General features: G+C 55.2%; 1 protein-coding gene across 4 annotated transcripts in view; it reads left to right on the forward strand.

Moving 5' to 3' along the window:
- The window catches only part of CFAP73 (cilia and flagella associated protein 73), a 17468-nt gene continuing 2398 nt past the window's right edge, over nt 1–15070 (forward strand). The window contains exons 1-7 of one of the 4 annotated variants that reach the window (XM_073313157.2): nt 1–303; nt 1210–1420; nt 6019–6124; nt 7853–7957; nt 8978–9178; nt 10936–11157; nt 12783–12941. In XM_073313157.2, coding sequence (XP_073169258.1) covers nt 6023–6124; nt 7853–7957; nt 8978–9178; nt 10936–11157; nt 12783–12941 — 789 coding nt within the window. In that variant the 5' untranslated portion in view covers nt 1–303; nt 1210–1420; nt 6019–6022. Of the gene's footprint in view, nt 304–1209; nt 1421–6018; nt 6125–7852; nt 7958–8977; nt 9179–10935; nt 11158–12782; nt 12942–13314; nt 13541–15070 lie in introns of all 4 variants that reach the window. The other 3 variants (XM_073313155.2, XM_073313153.2, XM_073313154.2) reach the window with 3 other exon arrangements.

A 15070-nucleotide genomic window follows, 5' to 3' on the forward strand; every position in this document is an offset into this window, starting at 1 on the left:
TCCACCCGCCCTGCACGAGATGTTCTCTGGACTCCTGCAGCGACGCGTGGAAGAGAAACTTTCACGGGCTCCGGGATTCCGAACGCGTGACCACGGCAACAGAACGTTGTGCTGACTGTCTCCTTAGCAACGGACGGGCTCTGCTCCCTGCCTTGCCCCTTTGCAGGCGCTGGGACGACGACAGCTGGGGGCCCACGGCTCCCCATTCCCTGAGCCGAGGGTCCCTGCTGGGGGCTGGGCCGCGATGGCTTTCGAACTGGAAGAATATCTGCGGGCAGCTTTCCGGGACAAGCTACTGCTGCCGTGAGTAAGATCCTCTCCCTATCTCCCCCCACTTGCAGGTGGCTGCTTGTTGTGAAGAGGTCTGCACAGCTGCACTGGGAACCCCTCCGCTTGTGGGAGCCTGCATAGGCCCATTATTATTATTTGCATAGCTAGGCCCTCTGTAGAGCTATGAAGGCACTTGCAGATCTCTGCGCAAGAAGCGTGGTAGGGGTAGGCCGCTTTTGGCTCAGGCCCTTGGGGGAGTAGTCTTCCTGCTGATACTAATAGCAGTGGTTGTCTTTATTTGGGTAGCTGGAGGGATGGCTAATTCTTGGGTTTTGTGCCAGCAAGAAAACACTTAACAGATGCTTCCTGGAAGGATTCTCGGTAGCCTGTTCTAACCCTGCTTGCTGATCAGGGCTGGAATTCTGCCAGCACCCCACAGCGTCCCAAGTAGAGCTGTGCAGAGAAAGCAGATTCTGTTTTGTGTAGGATTTTAATATTACAGAATTTGGTTTCATTCCAATTCAGAACAAAAACCCCAACAGCTTTAAAATTCTCCATGAAATTGAAGTGAGCCTTGCCCCAGTGCCCCAAACTCTGGAAGCCCTGGAGACCTGGCCGTGTGGCAGGGGGCTGGGCTGTCTGGCTGCCCCGGAGATGCAGATCCTGCAAAGTCCTGAAATTTCACCTGACACTGTAGTCTGCATGGCTGGCTGCTCCAGGATGGTGAATCCTGGAAGCCTGGGCTTAGTTGGCAGGAAACCAGGCAGGTTTCTGCTGGAAGCCTGCCTGGGTGCTGTCGGTACTTTGGTGTAATCAGACTGGTTCTGCAAAACATTCCAACTTAGCCAAATCAGCAAATTCCATCCAGATATTAAATTTTTCCAGCCAACTCTCAAGATTTTGTCATGAGTCTCATGATAATTATTGTTTTCCTTAAAGCCCCAGCTCCTGGAGTCAAGTGGATATGTGATGATTTCAGCCTTCATTCTTAAAGAAAAAGTAAATTTCTAGCCCTTGTGGCTGTGGAGACCGCTTCAAATGTGACCCCAGCGCATCCTAAGGGTTCACAAAGCAGAAGGCCAATAAAAAGAACCCAAATCTAGTGTTGTTACATGACCGCATGATTTGAAAGCCGGTCTCATGATTTTTGGTGAGCCTGACTCATGCTTTTTAAACATTTTGGGGTTGGCAATATAGGGGGTGGAACCAGGGTCGGAGGAAGTGAAAATGAGGCACTGGAAGCATTTCTAGAAAGCCCTGATGAAGCTTTGTGTTTGCTTTTCTGTGGAGTGTTGCTTCCTGCTCCTGGGGATGTGGTGAACATTTTATCTTGTACCAAAAGAGCTGCTGTCTGCACTCAGAAGGCCTGGTTCTAGAACAATTACAGCACAGGTTAGGAGTGTGTGATGATCCCATCTGCTGCCTGCGTATGCTTACCTTGGCTGTACTGTGCTGTATTTTAAGCAATTTCCTAAGCCATGGCCACACTTCATATTTTACATCCATGTCAAAGTAAGGTGGGTGAGTATCACGGCCCTCGTTTTATAGCTTGGTAAACTAAGGCCCAAAGCAGCGAAGGGACTAACTTACCCCAGGTCATGCAGCAGGTTAATGGCAGAATCTACACTAGAACCTTTGTAGCCTAGTTCCCAGTCTGGTGTCCTGTCCACCCAATCACACTGCCTCTCTTGTGTGCAACATTGCCAACCTCAAGCATTCAAAAACTAGGAGTCAGGTGTGAAACTCATGCAATTATTTAAAACAAGTTTTGTGATTTTTAAGCCAATTAATGTTGGGCCCTTCCTACTTCTGGTGCCTGGATTCTCAGGCAATCTCATGACTCCAGCAGCTGGGGCTTTAATAAATATACTAAAGATAGTGAGACTTGCGGTTTCATTGCACCTTTTGGGAACACAGCTTAGTAAAGCCCAGGTCACTTTCATGAGACCAATACTGGAATACCGCATCCAGTTCTAGTGTTCCCGTTTTAAAAAGGATGTTGGAAAATAGGAGGGGTGCAAGAGAGCCACAAAAGAGATTTGTGGCCTGGAGAAAATGCCTTAAAGCGAGAGGTTTCAAGAGCTCAGTCACAAAGAAGATTGGAGGTGACTTGATTTGTGTTTAAGGACCTTTGCAAGGAGACAGGCTGAGCAGGAATCAATGGCTGGAAGCTGAAGCCAGACACATTGTTAGCAATGAGGGGGATTGCCCGTTGGAACAAGCTACCAAGGGAAGTGGTGGAATCTCCAGCTCAAGACTGGAAGCCTTTCAGGAAGATTTGCTTGAGGCAGACAAGTTACTGGATCAGGGTCGGGGTAACTGGGCAAAATTCTCTGGCCTGTGTTACACAGGAAGCCGGACTAGATGACCTAGTGATCCCTTCTAGCAAGTGAATCAACACTGCCAGTCCAAACTACAGTATGGCAGATAGCTGTGTTGTAACAAGAGCCCCCCCAAACACATCTGAGTTTACTAAAGACAAATAGACAAAGCTCAACCCCCAAACATTTCCGTAACCATATTCTTTGGGTGATACCGAGTCCTGATAAGTTTGGGTTGTTTTTTTTCCCCTCCAGTTTGGCTACATTTGTCTAGCCAATCAAGTCTCACTGAGCTGAGTCAATTCTATAGGGACTCAGGTGGGAGTGCATAGCCACCAGTTTTCTGTGCATGGGAGAAAGGAAAAACAAACAACTAGCTTCGCCTTCTAACCTGCTACCCAATCAGGGCACAACTTGTAAATGTCACTTGCTGTGATTCCCATCTCAGGCACTGAGCGCAGGCTTTTAAAACAAAAGGACACCAGGAGTGACTTGTGATTTTTAAACTCTTGCCCACCACAGCTGGGAACCCTGGTTGGGTTCATGCCACTTTATAGCACATGAAGCTGCTCCCTCTGAAATTGGTGGCAGTGGGGTGAGATTAGAAGAATCAAAGTGACAGAACTCTCCTAAACTCTGCCTGCCTGTGGAACCACCCACATTATCTTGTGGGGAGCATTGTACTAGGATCGTTCCTCTTTTGTGTGTGCGCATGTGTGCGGGAGCACTTACGTGACAGCCACTATCTTGGCAAGTACATCAGAGATTGAAACAGGGACCTCCAGTGCTAAAAGCATAAGCTGCTACATCTTCTTATCTGGGGCAGTAACAGACTCCAATCTCCTATGGATTGGACATAGGGAGGGACTTGTAACACACACTTTCATCAGGTGTAAAGCCATTAGTAATCTTGATATTTAAATTGTCATTAGGTATCAGAGTTAACACCCAGATCACAAGAACTGGAATCAGTTTACATGCCTCAGAGCTATTGTTTCAGGCTGCCTGCAGACTCAGACAGACAGCACCACATTGGTTCACATTCTTTGCCATCATAAGTGCTAGAAAATTTTTTTTTTTTTTTTAAGCAACACCATCAACTAAGTCAGTGGTTCCCAAACTTGTTCTGCCGCTTGTGCAGGGAAAGCCCCTGGCAGGCCGGGCCGGTTTGTTTACCTGGCCGAACCTGCGGACGCGGCAGGTAAACAAACCGGCCCAGCCCGCCAGGAGCTTTCCCCACACAAGTAGCGGAACAAGTTTGGGAACCACTGAACTAAGTAATGACTCCTCTGTCTGACCTCCTTTGCTATAAATAATACCTACAAGGACTATAACTATGTAAGCAGGGCTTGCCCTGCCAGAGCACCCTTCTGTGGCTGGCCACAGTGCAACAAGCAAGTCCCTACTTGGTTTTCCCAACAGTGCCCAGTGCCAACTGAGTTGCCATCTTCTCCACCACAGATCAGACCAATGGTTACCTTCTCTGCCTGGGAAAAGAATGTTGTCCCCTTCAGAGGCTAATACAAACCCTGCAGCCTGGCATAATTTAGTAGTTTCAGCCTCCAGCAGATCCCACAAAGTCAGACCATTCTCCCCCTAGAGCATAGCAAGTTAAAATGCAGCAGTTCTCCCGCCCCACTCCTATTCCAGGGCCCCCACCTCTGGCAATTGTCTGTGCTGCTTACAACTCTCCTGCAGCCCTCAGGCCCTTGCAAGAGGGCTCCCTGTATCCTTTCACTCCCCAGTCCCTTTGCCTGCAAGTCCTACCCCTGACCATGGGAATCTCCCTCCAAAATCCAGGCTTGGCCTGCTCTGCTTGAGCTGGTTCTTCCCCTTTACCAAGGTGCTTCTGCAGGAGCCAGATACTCAGCAGGCTTTTCCTGCTCTCACCAGTTCTCTCCAACAGCTCTCATTTGCTAGCACTCAACTACTGCTCCTTCCTGCTCCCCTCGCTGAGCTGCTGCCTGGCTCTTTAGGGAGGCCAGGTGCACTCACTCAGGGTTGCCAGGTATCTGGTTTTTGACCAGAACACCTGGTCAAAAAGGGACCCTGGCGGCTCCCGTCAGCACTGCTAAAAGTCTGGTTGGCAGCGCAGTGGGGCTAAAGCAGGCTCCCTGCCTGCCCTGGCTCTGCACAGCTCCTGGAAGCAACCAGCATGTCTGGCTCCTAGGCACAGGGGCTCTGCACGCTGCCCCCACCCCGAGTGCTGGCTCTTTAGCTCCCATTGGCTGGGAACTACAGCCAATGGGAGCTGTGGGGGCAGCGTCCGTGAGCGCAGGCGGTGCGCAGAGCCCCCTGGTCCCTCCACCTGAGAGCCAGACATGCTGCCACTTCTGGGAGCCACCTGAGGTAAGCGCCACCTGGCCGGAGCCTGCACTGCGAACTCCTCCTGCACCCCAACCCTCTACCCCAGGTCAAAACCCCCTCCCGCACCCAAACTCCCTCCCAGAGCCTGCACCCCCTCCCTCAGCCCAACCCCCTGTCTACAGCCCTGAGCCCCCTCCCGTACCCTGAACCCCTCATTTCTGGCCCCATCCTGGAGCCTGCACCCCCTCCCGCATCTCTGCCCCTGCTTGGTGAAAGTGAGTGAGGGTGGGGAGAGCGAGCAACGGATGGAGGGGGGATGGAATGAGTGGGGGTGGGGCCTTGGCGAAAAGGTGGGGCAAGGGTGTTTGGGTTTTTTCTGCCATTAGAAAGTTGGCAGCCCTGCACTCGGGCCCTTGCTGGAGGTGAACTGGACCTATTCCTTCTTAAAGGGCCAGTCACCCTGTGACAGTTGGAAGAGATTTGAGAAAAGAGCTCTCCCCTTTTTTGGTTTCATTTTGTTGCTTTGGGCCCAGTCGAGCTTGCTGTTGCCCTGCACATTCGTTAAGGAGTCACTTTTCCCTGTCATTTCTCGAACAGGAACATGGGGGGAGAAAAAATTTAGTTTAAAACAAATTGGAAACCTGTGATTGTAAAACCACAATCTCTTTCTGGGCACCTGGCAGGCTCTGGATTAGAAACCACTTTCAGCTCGTCCTCTGGGATAGATTGGGGTGGAACTGGGGAAAAAAAATAGTACTCAAGTCATGGCTCTATGTTCCCCCAAGGCCAGCCCTGAAATTAGCTAGGTTGCTTGCTGACTGTGCGTCTCTCGACATGAAAGCGTTACATTTGAAGCACAGGGTGGTGGCCACTGAGGAGAAGTGCTGGCTTGTGGAGCTGCAGTGGCCCAGCTCACGTCAGGGGGTCCAAGTAAACATGTGGCATTTGCAGTAAAAACAAGTGTGGTGCCCTTGTATCTCAATGGTTCCGTACCCTGTCCGGCGTACCTTTTTTGGCATCCTGGATGCCACTGATGGCAATGGAGGCTGAAGAGGAGTTAGCAGAGTTCCACTAGGGCCAGGTGAGAACTGCCACTCTCCCATTTGTTCCTCCCCTGCAGGAAAATGCCTGAAAGAGAAGACGACTACCTGACCCCTGCCACCCGCCTGCTGGAGAAGAGGAGGGAGCTGGCAGGGGTGGAACAAGCCCTGTTGGCACAGAAAGAGGTAAATACAGCTGCACGGGGCCTTGCCGGGGCTGTGCCTGTTAACTTGAGATTCATGATTCCTAAATGGTGGAGTCCCCGAATGGGCGAGGGGTTGTGGGGGCATCAGAGCCTCGAAGGAGGTTGAGAACGGAAAGCAAATCCTTGCTGTTTTCATGTCACTGGGGCTGCATGATGCGGAGTGGCTGGTCACTTCCTGAGGGCTCAAGGGCAGGAGGGGAGAGGCACAATGCAATCAATGGAGAAAACTCCTGCTTTAAAGACACTCAACATCACTGGGCTGGAGCTGGTTGGAAAAATGCTCCCCCCCACCCCGGGAAAATTTAAATTGTTCAGGGAAAATTCAAGTAACCAAAAGACTTTTGCCCAAATCTGAAAAGTTTAGCAGCAACAAATGGTGCTGCAGTTTGTAAAGCACTACGGGTTACTTTGGTGTACTAGTGTTGATTATAATAAACATGATTTTGCCCAGCATTAATTGGCCTATTAATCTGATAAGCCACACTGTGGCCAAGTAGGTACCTAGCGAGAGAGAGGGAGAACAGTACAAAACACCTTGGCGATGTAATAATAGTTACAGAATTAAACAGCAGAGAACAATAAAATGGTACATTTAGAGAGAGATATTTAGTGTGATGGCTGAGCAGTGGCAGGGGAGAGGGACTAAGCGATGGGCAAGGGGAAGAAGCTTTTAGATGAGATCTGAAGAGTGGGCAAGTCAGTTAATGAGACGGCAGCTGCTGCAGAGGAGAAGGCCCCTGCACCAGCAGTGGCCATCACTGGATCCTCAGTATTAGATCAAGTGTGTCAGTAAATGTGTTGGATGGAACCTAGGATGTTTTAACAAGGGTTTGTCCTGACTCACAGTGGCCCCTCACTCTGTCCCCAGGCTCCCCACCCTCCGTACTCCCATACATGCTCTGTGCTGCAGGCCAGATATTCCTGCATAGACAAAAAAGGTGTGTATTTTGTTCTGTGACTGTACAGCACCTAGCAGTGGGGTCCTGGTCTGCTAGGCATTACCACAATACAAATAAAATGTTACTAATAATGGCCCAGATCCTCAAAAGTATTTAGGTGCCTAATTCCCATGGAAGCCCCCAGTCTAGCAGGCATTGCAGCTTGATATTCAGCTCCACTGTGACTACTATGGCTGAGCCCAAGGGACAGTGACGATGGTGGTGCACCGGTATACCCATGCGGCACTGATAACACTGGCCAGTCCTTTGGACATGGAGCCACAGGGGGATTAAGACGAAACAGGGACTAGATCCACCAGAATGCCAGGGAGGGCTTTGCACAGAGCATTTAGTCAGCACTCCACTCCTTGTTCTGTATAACTGCTGCCACTTCGGCTGATAGCAAGGCAGGAACCTGGGACCTTCAGTGTTAAAAGCATGATTTTCTGCTGCTTGCGCTAAAGGGCTAACTCCCTCAATTGGTAGCACTAGTAGGCTTGTATCCTTGTATGTGGACAAGCCATCAGAAGGAGACTGTAAGACCCACATTCTGGCAGCATGTTACCCTAGAACACTCAGCAATAGGCAGACCTGCTGCTGCTCTGGCACTGCAGGGGATGCAGCCTTGAAGGCCTCTCTTCCCAGTCACTGAGCCCCCTCACCCAAGCCCAGGTGCTCTGTGGGTCCTTGCCCCCCTGCTGGTGAAGACCCAGGAAGGATTGCTTGGGCTGGCCCCACCCCCTGACTGGCCTTGTCCTGTCCTCCTGCAGGAGTTCCAGATGAAGATGGAGAGCCTGCAGCAGCGCCGGAAGGAGCTGCAACACAAGGAGGGGCAGCTCAAGGAGGCCATCTTCAAATTTGACAAGTTCCTGAAGGTACAAGACCCACATGGACATCCCGGGGCTGGGAGGAAAGCCTGCTTGCTGGGGTGGGGATGGACTGTACTCAGAAGGTATTGAATCCTAGAATATCAGGGTTGGAAGGGACTTCAGGAGGTCATCTATTCCAACCCCCTGCTCCAAGCAGGACCATCCCCAACTCCCCAGATCCCTAAATGGCCCCCTCAAGGATTGAACTCACAACCCTGGGTTTAGCAGACCAATGCTCAAACCACTGAACTAAAGTGCCTGGTCAGTAATTCCCCGAGTTGTCCTTATTCCCCTTTTTATAGCTAGGCCCTAGACTTGCCCTTTCCAGTCGTCTGGAATCTCTCTCCCGTTTGCCATGGCTTTTCAAAGACAATTGCTAGTGGCTCAGATATCTCCTCAGTCAGCTCCTTGAGTGTTCAAGTCGCTAGGGCCTGATGAAATCCATCTAACTTGTCTCCGTAATTTTTAACTTGTTCTTTCCCTATTTTAGCCTCTGATCCTACCTTGTTTTCACGGGCGTTCATGATGTCAGACGTCCAGTTGCTAGAAACCTGTTTGAAAGCAAACAAACAGAGTCGTTGCACACGTCTGCCATTTCCCCATTTCCCTCATCATCCAAGTTCCTCAGCACATCCAGGCACCACTATTGACCTCAGCCACAGAGTCCTGCAGCTACAAGGATCCAGTCTGGGCTCCACTCTCAGCCACACATTTTGGTTTTAGACTCTAGGTGCATTTGGATCCAGGGTTCTGGTTCTGACCATTTCTGATTCCCCAACATGCACACAGACAGTGTAACTTATCAGTGGGGACTGAATCAGGGACCTAAAGCCGAAGCTTCAACAGCTTGAGCTAAAGGAGCAGCTTCTCCAGCAAGGTGTCAGTAGAAGGTTGTTACCCGCATAGCAGTAGCCCCTGCTCGAACAGAACCCTGTGGCAGCAGTGCTACACATCAAGCATGCGGGCTCAGTGTGGTGGGGCGCTTGCCTTTTGGCATTACCTGGTTCCCTGTGTTGTGGGTGGCAGGACAATGACTCCAAGCGGAGCCGGGCACTGCAAAAGGTGAGTGAGCAGCGGGAGCAGGTGGTGCAGAAGGTCGTGGAGGCCAGGCAGTTGCGCCAGGAGATCGCCCGGCTGCTCGTGGAGAGGGACAGGCTGCAGAGGCACCTGGAAGCCCATGCCATCTTCCGGAGCTATCTCCAGGGAGTGTTGGAGAAGACGGAGCAGGTGAGGGGGGACTCTGCAGGGAGCTGCTGGGGGGGAGGGTCAGGGTCAGGAGCAGGGGGCACTACCCCTGTCTCCAGATGCCCCCATGCCAACTTCCCCACTCCCCATTTTTTACCTGATCCCCTCCCCAGCTCTGCACTACCCCCTTCCCAGCTACTGACCTTCCCTGTGCTGAAAAGCACTCTGAGACCCCCTGCAAGTGCTCAGTCCCTCCAACTGCCGAAGTCCCCGGGTTCCTGTGCCGCCCCCCATGCCCTGTCCCACTGCTGTTACCGAGCCACCCTGACCTCCGGTGCCAGCAACAAGTGACCCGAGTCCTGCTTCCGGCCCACAGCACCCATCACCCACAACCTTCCCCCACTGCCCTGTGTTCCCTCATGGCCGCGGCACCCCCCCACTGCCCCTGCCCCCTCACAGCTGCAGCACCCGTCGCCCATAACTACCCCTCATGGCCGTGGCACCCATCACCCCCAACTGCCTTGCACCCCCTGACAGCCGCAGCACCCCCCCCCAACTGTCCTGCATCTTCTCAAGGCCGCAGCCCCCGTAACCCCCAACTGCCCGGCGCCCTCTCACAGCCATGTCAAACGCCCCCTTCCCAACTGCCCAGCGCCCTCTCACAGCAACGGCACCCATCACCCCCACTTCCCACGCCCCCTGTGTCCCCGCATGGCCACACCCATCACACACTGCAGTACCGCCCCACAACTGCCCCGTGCCCCCTCACAGCAGCAGCCCCCCACCACACAAGGGTGCCATGCCTCCTCAAGGACAAAGTACCTTCCCCCACAGCTGCCCCGCACCCCCTCATGGCCACAGCACCTGTCACCCATAACTGCCCCTCACGGCCACGGCACCTGATAGCCACAGCACTCCCCCTCACGGCCGCAGCCCCTGTTACCCCCCAACTGCCCTGCCCCCCCCACGGCCGCATCACATGCTGCCCCCCCCATGGCAACAGCACCCATCGCCCCCAACTTCCCCATGCCTCCCCCAGCACAGAACCCTCCAGGCCACGGCCCCCGCCCCCCAGCACTGCCCCGCCCCTCCAGCCACACAGCTGCAGCATCTGTCACCACAACTGCCCCGGTCCTCCCAGCCAGAGCAGCCTCCCCGCCCCCGCCAAGCGCTCTGACCCCACCCCCCCGATGCGCTTGGGGAGGTTTGTAGCCTGAAACTGGTGGTGCTGAAACAAGCTAACCCTGCCCCCCGTGTCCTGCCCCTTTGTGGGTGAGGAGGTGGCCTCCCCTGGGCTGAGAGGTGCTGGGACACGCCATGCTCCACGGCAGCGCCGGCCGCTCTAGGAAAGCCGCTAGGCCCCTCGGGCTTGTCCCAGCCACCCAGTAACCTTGTCTGTGGGGAGGGGCCCTGTGCAAGGAGTACGGTGGGAGGCGGCTGGTTCTGGCTCGGACCCCAGTGACCCATGGTGACTTGGACACTCCACCCAAACCTGCTGGAGCCAGGTGCACAGGGGATGCTAGTGCACCAGAGACCTTGAGGCAGGGGTTGTGGGGGAGGGGGCAGGCAGGAAACAAAGGATCACAGGGTGCGGGATGTCCCTGACCCGAAGTAGAGATGCACTCGGGGTAACAGGACAGCCCTGCTCATTCAAATCCAGCGTAACCCCTCTCTTACGCCACCTGTGAAAGGGACTTAGTTCCCAGGCTGCAGGCCTGCTCCTCTGTGCTGAATGAGCACCCCTAACCCTCTGCCTCCCCCGTTGTCCCTTCCTCCCCCGCCGTCCCCTCCCCGGGCAGTTTCAGGAAACCCAGGCTCTGATCGACCGCTTTAGGACGCTGACCGCCACCAACGTGGCACTGGTGCAGCAGGACCTGGGAAGCCGGGAGGCGCTGGCGGAGAAGCGTGCCCAGCTCCAGCAGTTCCTGGAGCAGAGCAACAACGAGATCATGCAGCTCAACAACCAGCTGGCCATGCTGCAGGCCCAGCGGGAGGAGGCCCAGGCCAAGGTGCACCAGTGGGTAAGGTGGGAGACTAGCCCTCCAGCATGCCGGGGAAGAGGGGTGGGAGACTGTTAGGATACTCCACTGGCCCTATGAAACTGGGGCATGGGGCAGTTCCCTAGAGGCTCCTTCAGCCTTGTGGGGCAGGGATGTGTGGCCAAGTCCCAGGGCTCTCTCAGCCCCTAGCAGTGGCCCCAGTGACTCTCCCACACCACTTCCGTAATGGGCCCTGCTGCCTGAAAGCCCCCACCCACCCGCAGTGACCTACCCTGAGCTGGAAGGGGTATTGGCCGCATTCTTGCTCTGCTGTCCCTCCCCAGCTGGGCCCTCGCTCTCTGCCAGCATGGCGGGGCTGGCAGTCCATTCAGAATGGCTCCTGCCCTCCCCCTCGCTTTCCCTAAAGAGAGCAGGTGTGAACCCTGGAGGGGCTGAGTGAGCTGGGCCCGGTTCCTGCTGGAATGGTGCCAGCCTCGCCCACACAGCATGCTGGTGCCTCCTGCTCCAGTGAGCAGGCTAGAGAATGGGGTGGCTGGTGGCGTAGCCCCTGCGAGCAGGGTGCTGAGGGAGGGAAGCGGGTGCAGCAGGTGGGGAGCAAACACTGCTAGGGCTAGGATCAGACCCACTTGGTGTGTCTATAACACACCAGTGCTTCCGCTTGGGCCAGGCACTAGCCTGCAGGATGCAACATCCACCAAACCCATTTTCCCCCCTCAGGAGTCTTGGTGGAGGGATGGGGCCCAGTGCACATCAGGCTCTGTCATGCCAGCATCGAGAACATCATCTGGGCAGGCTCTGTCTGTGGACCCCCCCAAGGGACAAACAGGGAGTCTGTGAGCTGAGGTGGCTCCTTGTTGCTCACTGGACAAGGCATGGGGGTGGGTCTTCATTGCTCACCAGGCATGGCTCTGTGGGCTGCACCAGAATGAGGTCACTGCAGGAATTAGCGCTTGTGCCCCTCTGTGAGGATTTGAACTCAGGACTGCCAGAGTGCAGAGTAGGAACGTGTGCATGCCCCCAGCTGGAGGCTGCTCTGTCTCACAGCTGATGCCATGGGGCTATGTGGTGGGTGCTGCTGCAGGGTGCCATGCCCACAGGACTGGAAGTGCAAGTGTACAGCTGGGCTCAGCCAGGTAGGAGCCAGGTTGCTGGGGTTCTCCTCTTAACTCTGCTGCTGGTGTGCAGCCTGATCCTGAGCACGCTGTCCCCTCCCACCCTGCACAAAGTGGGGATAATCCATCCCTACCTCCCAGGGCCGGGCCGAGGCTTAGTTCACAGATAGGGACATTGCCAAGGGGAATCAAGGCAGGAGCCTCATGGTCAGAGGAACACGAGGCAGCATCGGTTGGGATGGAGCAACTGATCGAAGACTCTGCTGTGGGAGGGGGCGTCATCTGTCCCTGAGGCAGGGACAACTATCACTGGGCTCTGTGGGCTTAACCCAGTTGTGGTGCATGGAAATTGCTGGCTGGGTATCGCTGCTCTAGCGAGGGTGCTGAGAGCCCTCCAGGACTGGTCTCCTCCTGTGGCGTAGGGAAGATGCGCTGCGTGGCTGGGGCAGGCGGTTTGGGGAATGCAGAGTGGGAGGTGAGATGCAGTGCCTGTGTCAAGGCATCCCATAACCCTCTGCTCCAATCTCAATGCAGGAGTCCAAGTGGACTGAGATCCAGAACACAGCCACCAAGAAGACCCTACAACTGGGGCAGATCAAGATGGCTGCCCTCAACCTCTTCCAGCTGGCGACTAAGCAAATGAAGCTGCAGGTGGACGTCCCCCTGGAGGACACGGAAACCCAGCTCGGCACGGTCAGAGATGCAGCCGCCTGCCCACCCTTCTTCACGGCATTTGGCTTTCCCCAGCCCTGTGCTCTGGAGGCTAGAGAAAAGCCTACAGCCAATGCTGCTGATCCTCCTGTACAGCACCTCCCCCTGGGAGAGGCTGGGACTGGAGTAGCCAGTACTCGTGTCCTGCTCCCTCCAGTGCCCCTCCTGGGACAGGCCAGGCCTAGAGTAGCTGTGAGCTCCTCTGTACCCCAGGCTACGACAGGGAGTGGGCCCTACTATTTGCTACAGCAGCCCCTGCTGGGATTTCCCTTTTGAAGGCTTGTGTTTTCAGGACATCACTGGCTAGATCCAGGTAAAGTTCCTTTCCAAAGCAACCGTGCTCTGTCTCCACCAGGTGCAGCTCTGCATGCTCGACCTGGCTGACATCCTTGCTGACATCCGCAAAGGGGCACCTGCCGTACAGCCCTCGCCCGCTGCTGCCAGCTAAGCCACTCCGCCTCCTCCCAGCTGCGCCACCTCCACCGTGACTTTTTGCTGAGGCTGGCTTTGGGCAGCCCTGATTTCCACCCTCTTTCACCCACCTGCCTGAATGCAGCTTGCACCTTGTGTTACAAAATCAGGCATGCGCCTTATTGCTGTTTTCCAGGGGGCTAAGCCTCATTATATCACTGACTCACCATCCTCTAAATCGGAGGTGGGCAAACTACGGCCCGCGAGCCGCATCTGGCCCGCGGGACTCTTACCCAGCCCCTGAGCTCCAGGCCGAGGAGGCTCGCCCCCGGCCCCTCCCCTGCAGCCACGCTGCCAGCACTCTGGCCCAACCACCTCCCAGGCTTTCCAATAAGCCAGTCCTGTTGCTCTGAGCAGCATGGTAAGGGGACAGGGAGCAGGGGGCTTGGATAAGGGTCAGGAGGTCCCAGGGGCAGTTGGATGGGGCAGCGGTTCAGGGCGGGGGCAGTCAGGGACAGGGGTCCCAGGAGGGGGCAGTCAGGGGTAAGGAGTATGGGGGGGTTGGATAGGTCAGGGGTTCTGGGAGTGTGTGGATAGGAAGCAGGGCAGCATACTGTTTCGCAACCTCGATGTGGCCCTCGGACCAAAAAGTTTACCTCTTTCCCCTGCCCCCTTTCTAAACCACCTACAGCTTCTGCCCCAAAGGAGTTTACCCTGCGTTGGCTCAGAAAGCACCAGCCTAGCAACCTGATCTAGGCAGGAATGAATTCAGCATTTCCCCACCTACACCTCTCACTTTATGCAAAGATCACAGACACACTTGTCAATCTGCCCAGAGACCCACAAAGTCAGCGTGAGAAGGGGGAGGGCAGGCACTGTGGGGCAGGCACTGTGGACCAGACCCCTCCCCTACCCCCACAGTACATGTCCTACAAATTACCCACTGAATATCTGTGACCCTGCTTTTTACTGGGGGAGGTGCCACTCCCACAGCTGCTCTTTCCAGCCTGACACAGTGGGCAGGGAGATGCTGGGGGGTCATGTCTGAAATTAACAAACCCACCCCACTGACCATAGCAGCTGGGGTCACAGGGGCTGACTGGGCCATGGCTCCTGAATTCCCCCTGTGTTTGAAGGCACCTGCTGAAGTCAGACCTGCTCAACCATGGCTGGGAGATGCAAGCTCCTGTTGCCACTGGCCTGGAAGGGACCTGGGTCATGGAGTCCAGGCCCTGCTAGTGCAGTAGCCCCTTCCCATTAGCCTATTCGCAAACTTCCAGAGTGCCAGCCCCAAACCAGTCTGGTCGTTTGACCCACCCCGCTCCTATGGGGGGGGCTGGTGCAGAACTGAGGGGTAGAAACCATTGTCTCATTCCGGTCCCTACCCTGCACCGAGCACTGGGCCCGGGCTGCAGCTGTGTTGGCACCAGCCAGGCTGTGACTGAGCCCCCCTGGCCAGCATTCCTAGCCTGGCGCTAGTGAAACGGGGGGAGGTTCCACTGTGGACAGCTTGCATTAGAAAAACAACTCAACCATGCTTGTGAGCCGTGTGATGGCCATCAGCCCAGCGATTGAACTGGAACCCTCGAGCTGAACACAGGAGCTGCTCCACCTTGAGCTAATGGGCCAAAGGGCCCAAGCTGGAGCTGTAAGATTCATATCTGCTTTGGCTCAGGCCCACAGAGCTGATGCAGCCTGAC

This window comes from Lepidochelys kempii, chromosome 15 (genome assembly GCF_965140285.1).
Source record: "Lepidochelys kempii isolate rLepKem1 chromosome 15, rLepKem1.hap1, whole genome shotgun sequence".
NCBI lineage: Eukaryota > Metazoa > Chordata > Testudines > Cheloniidae > Lepidochelys > Lepidochelys kempii.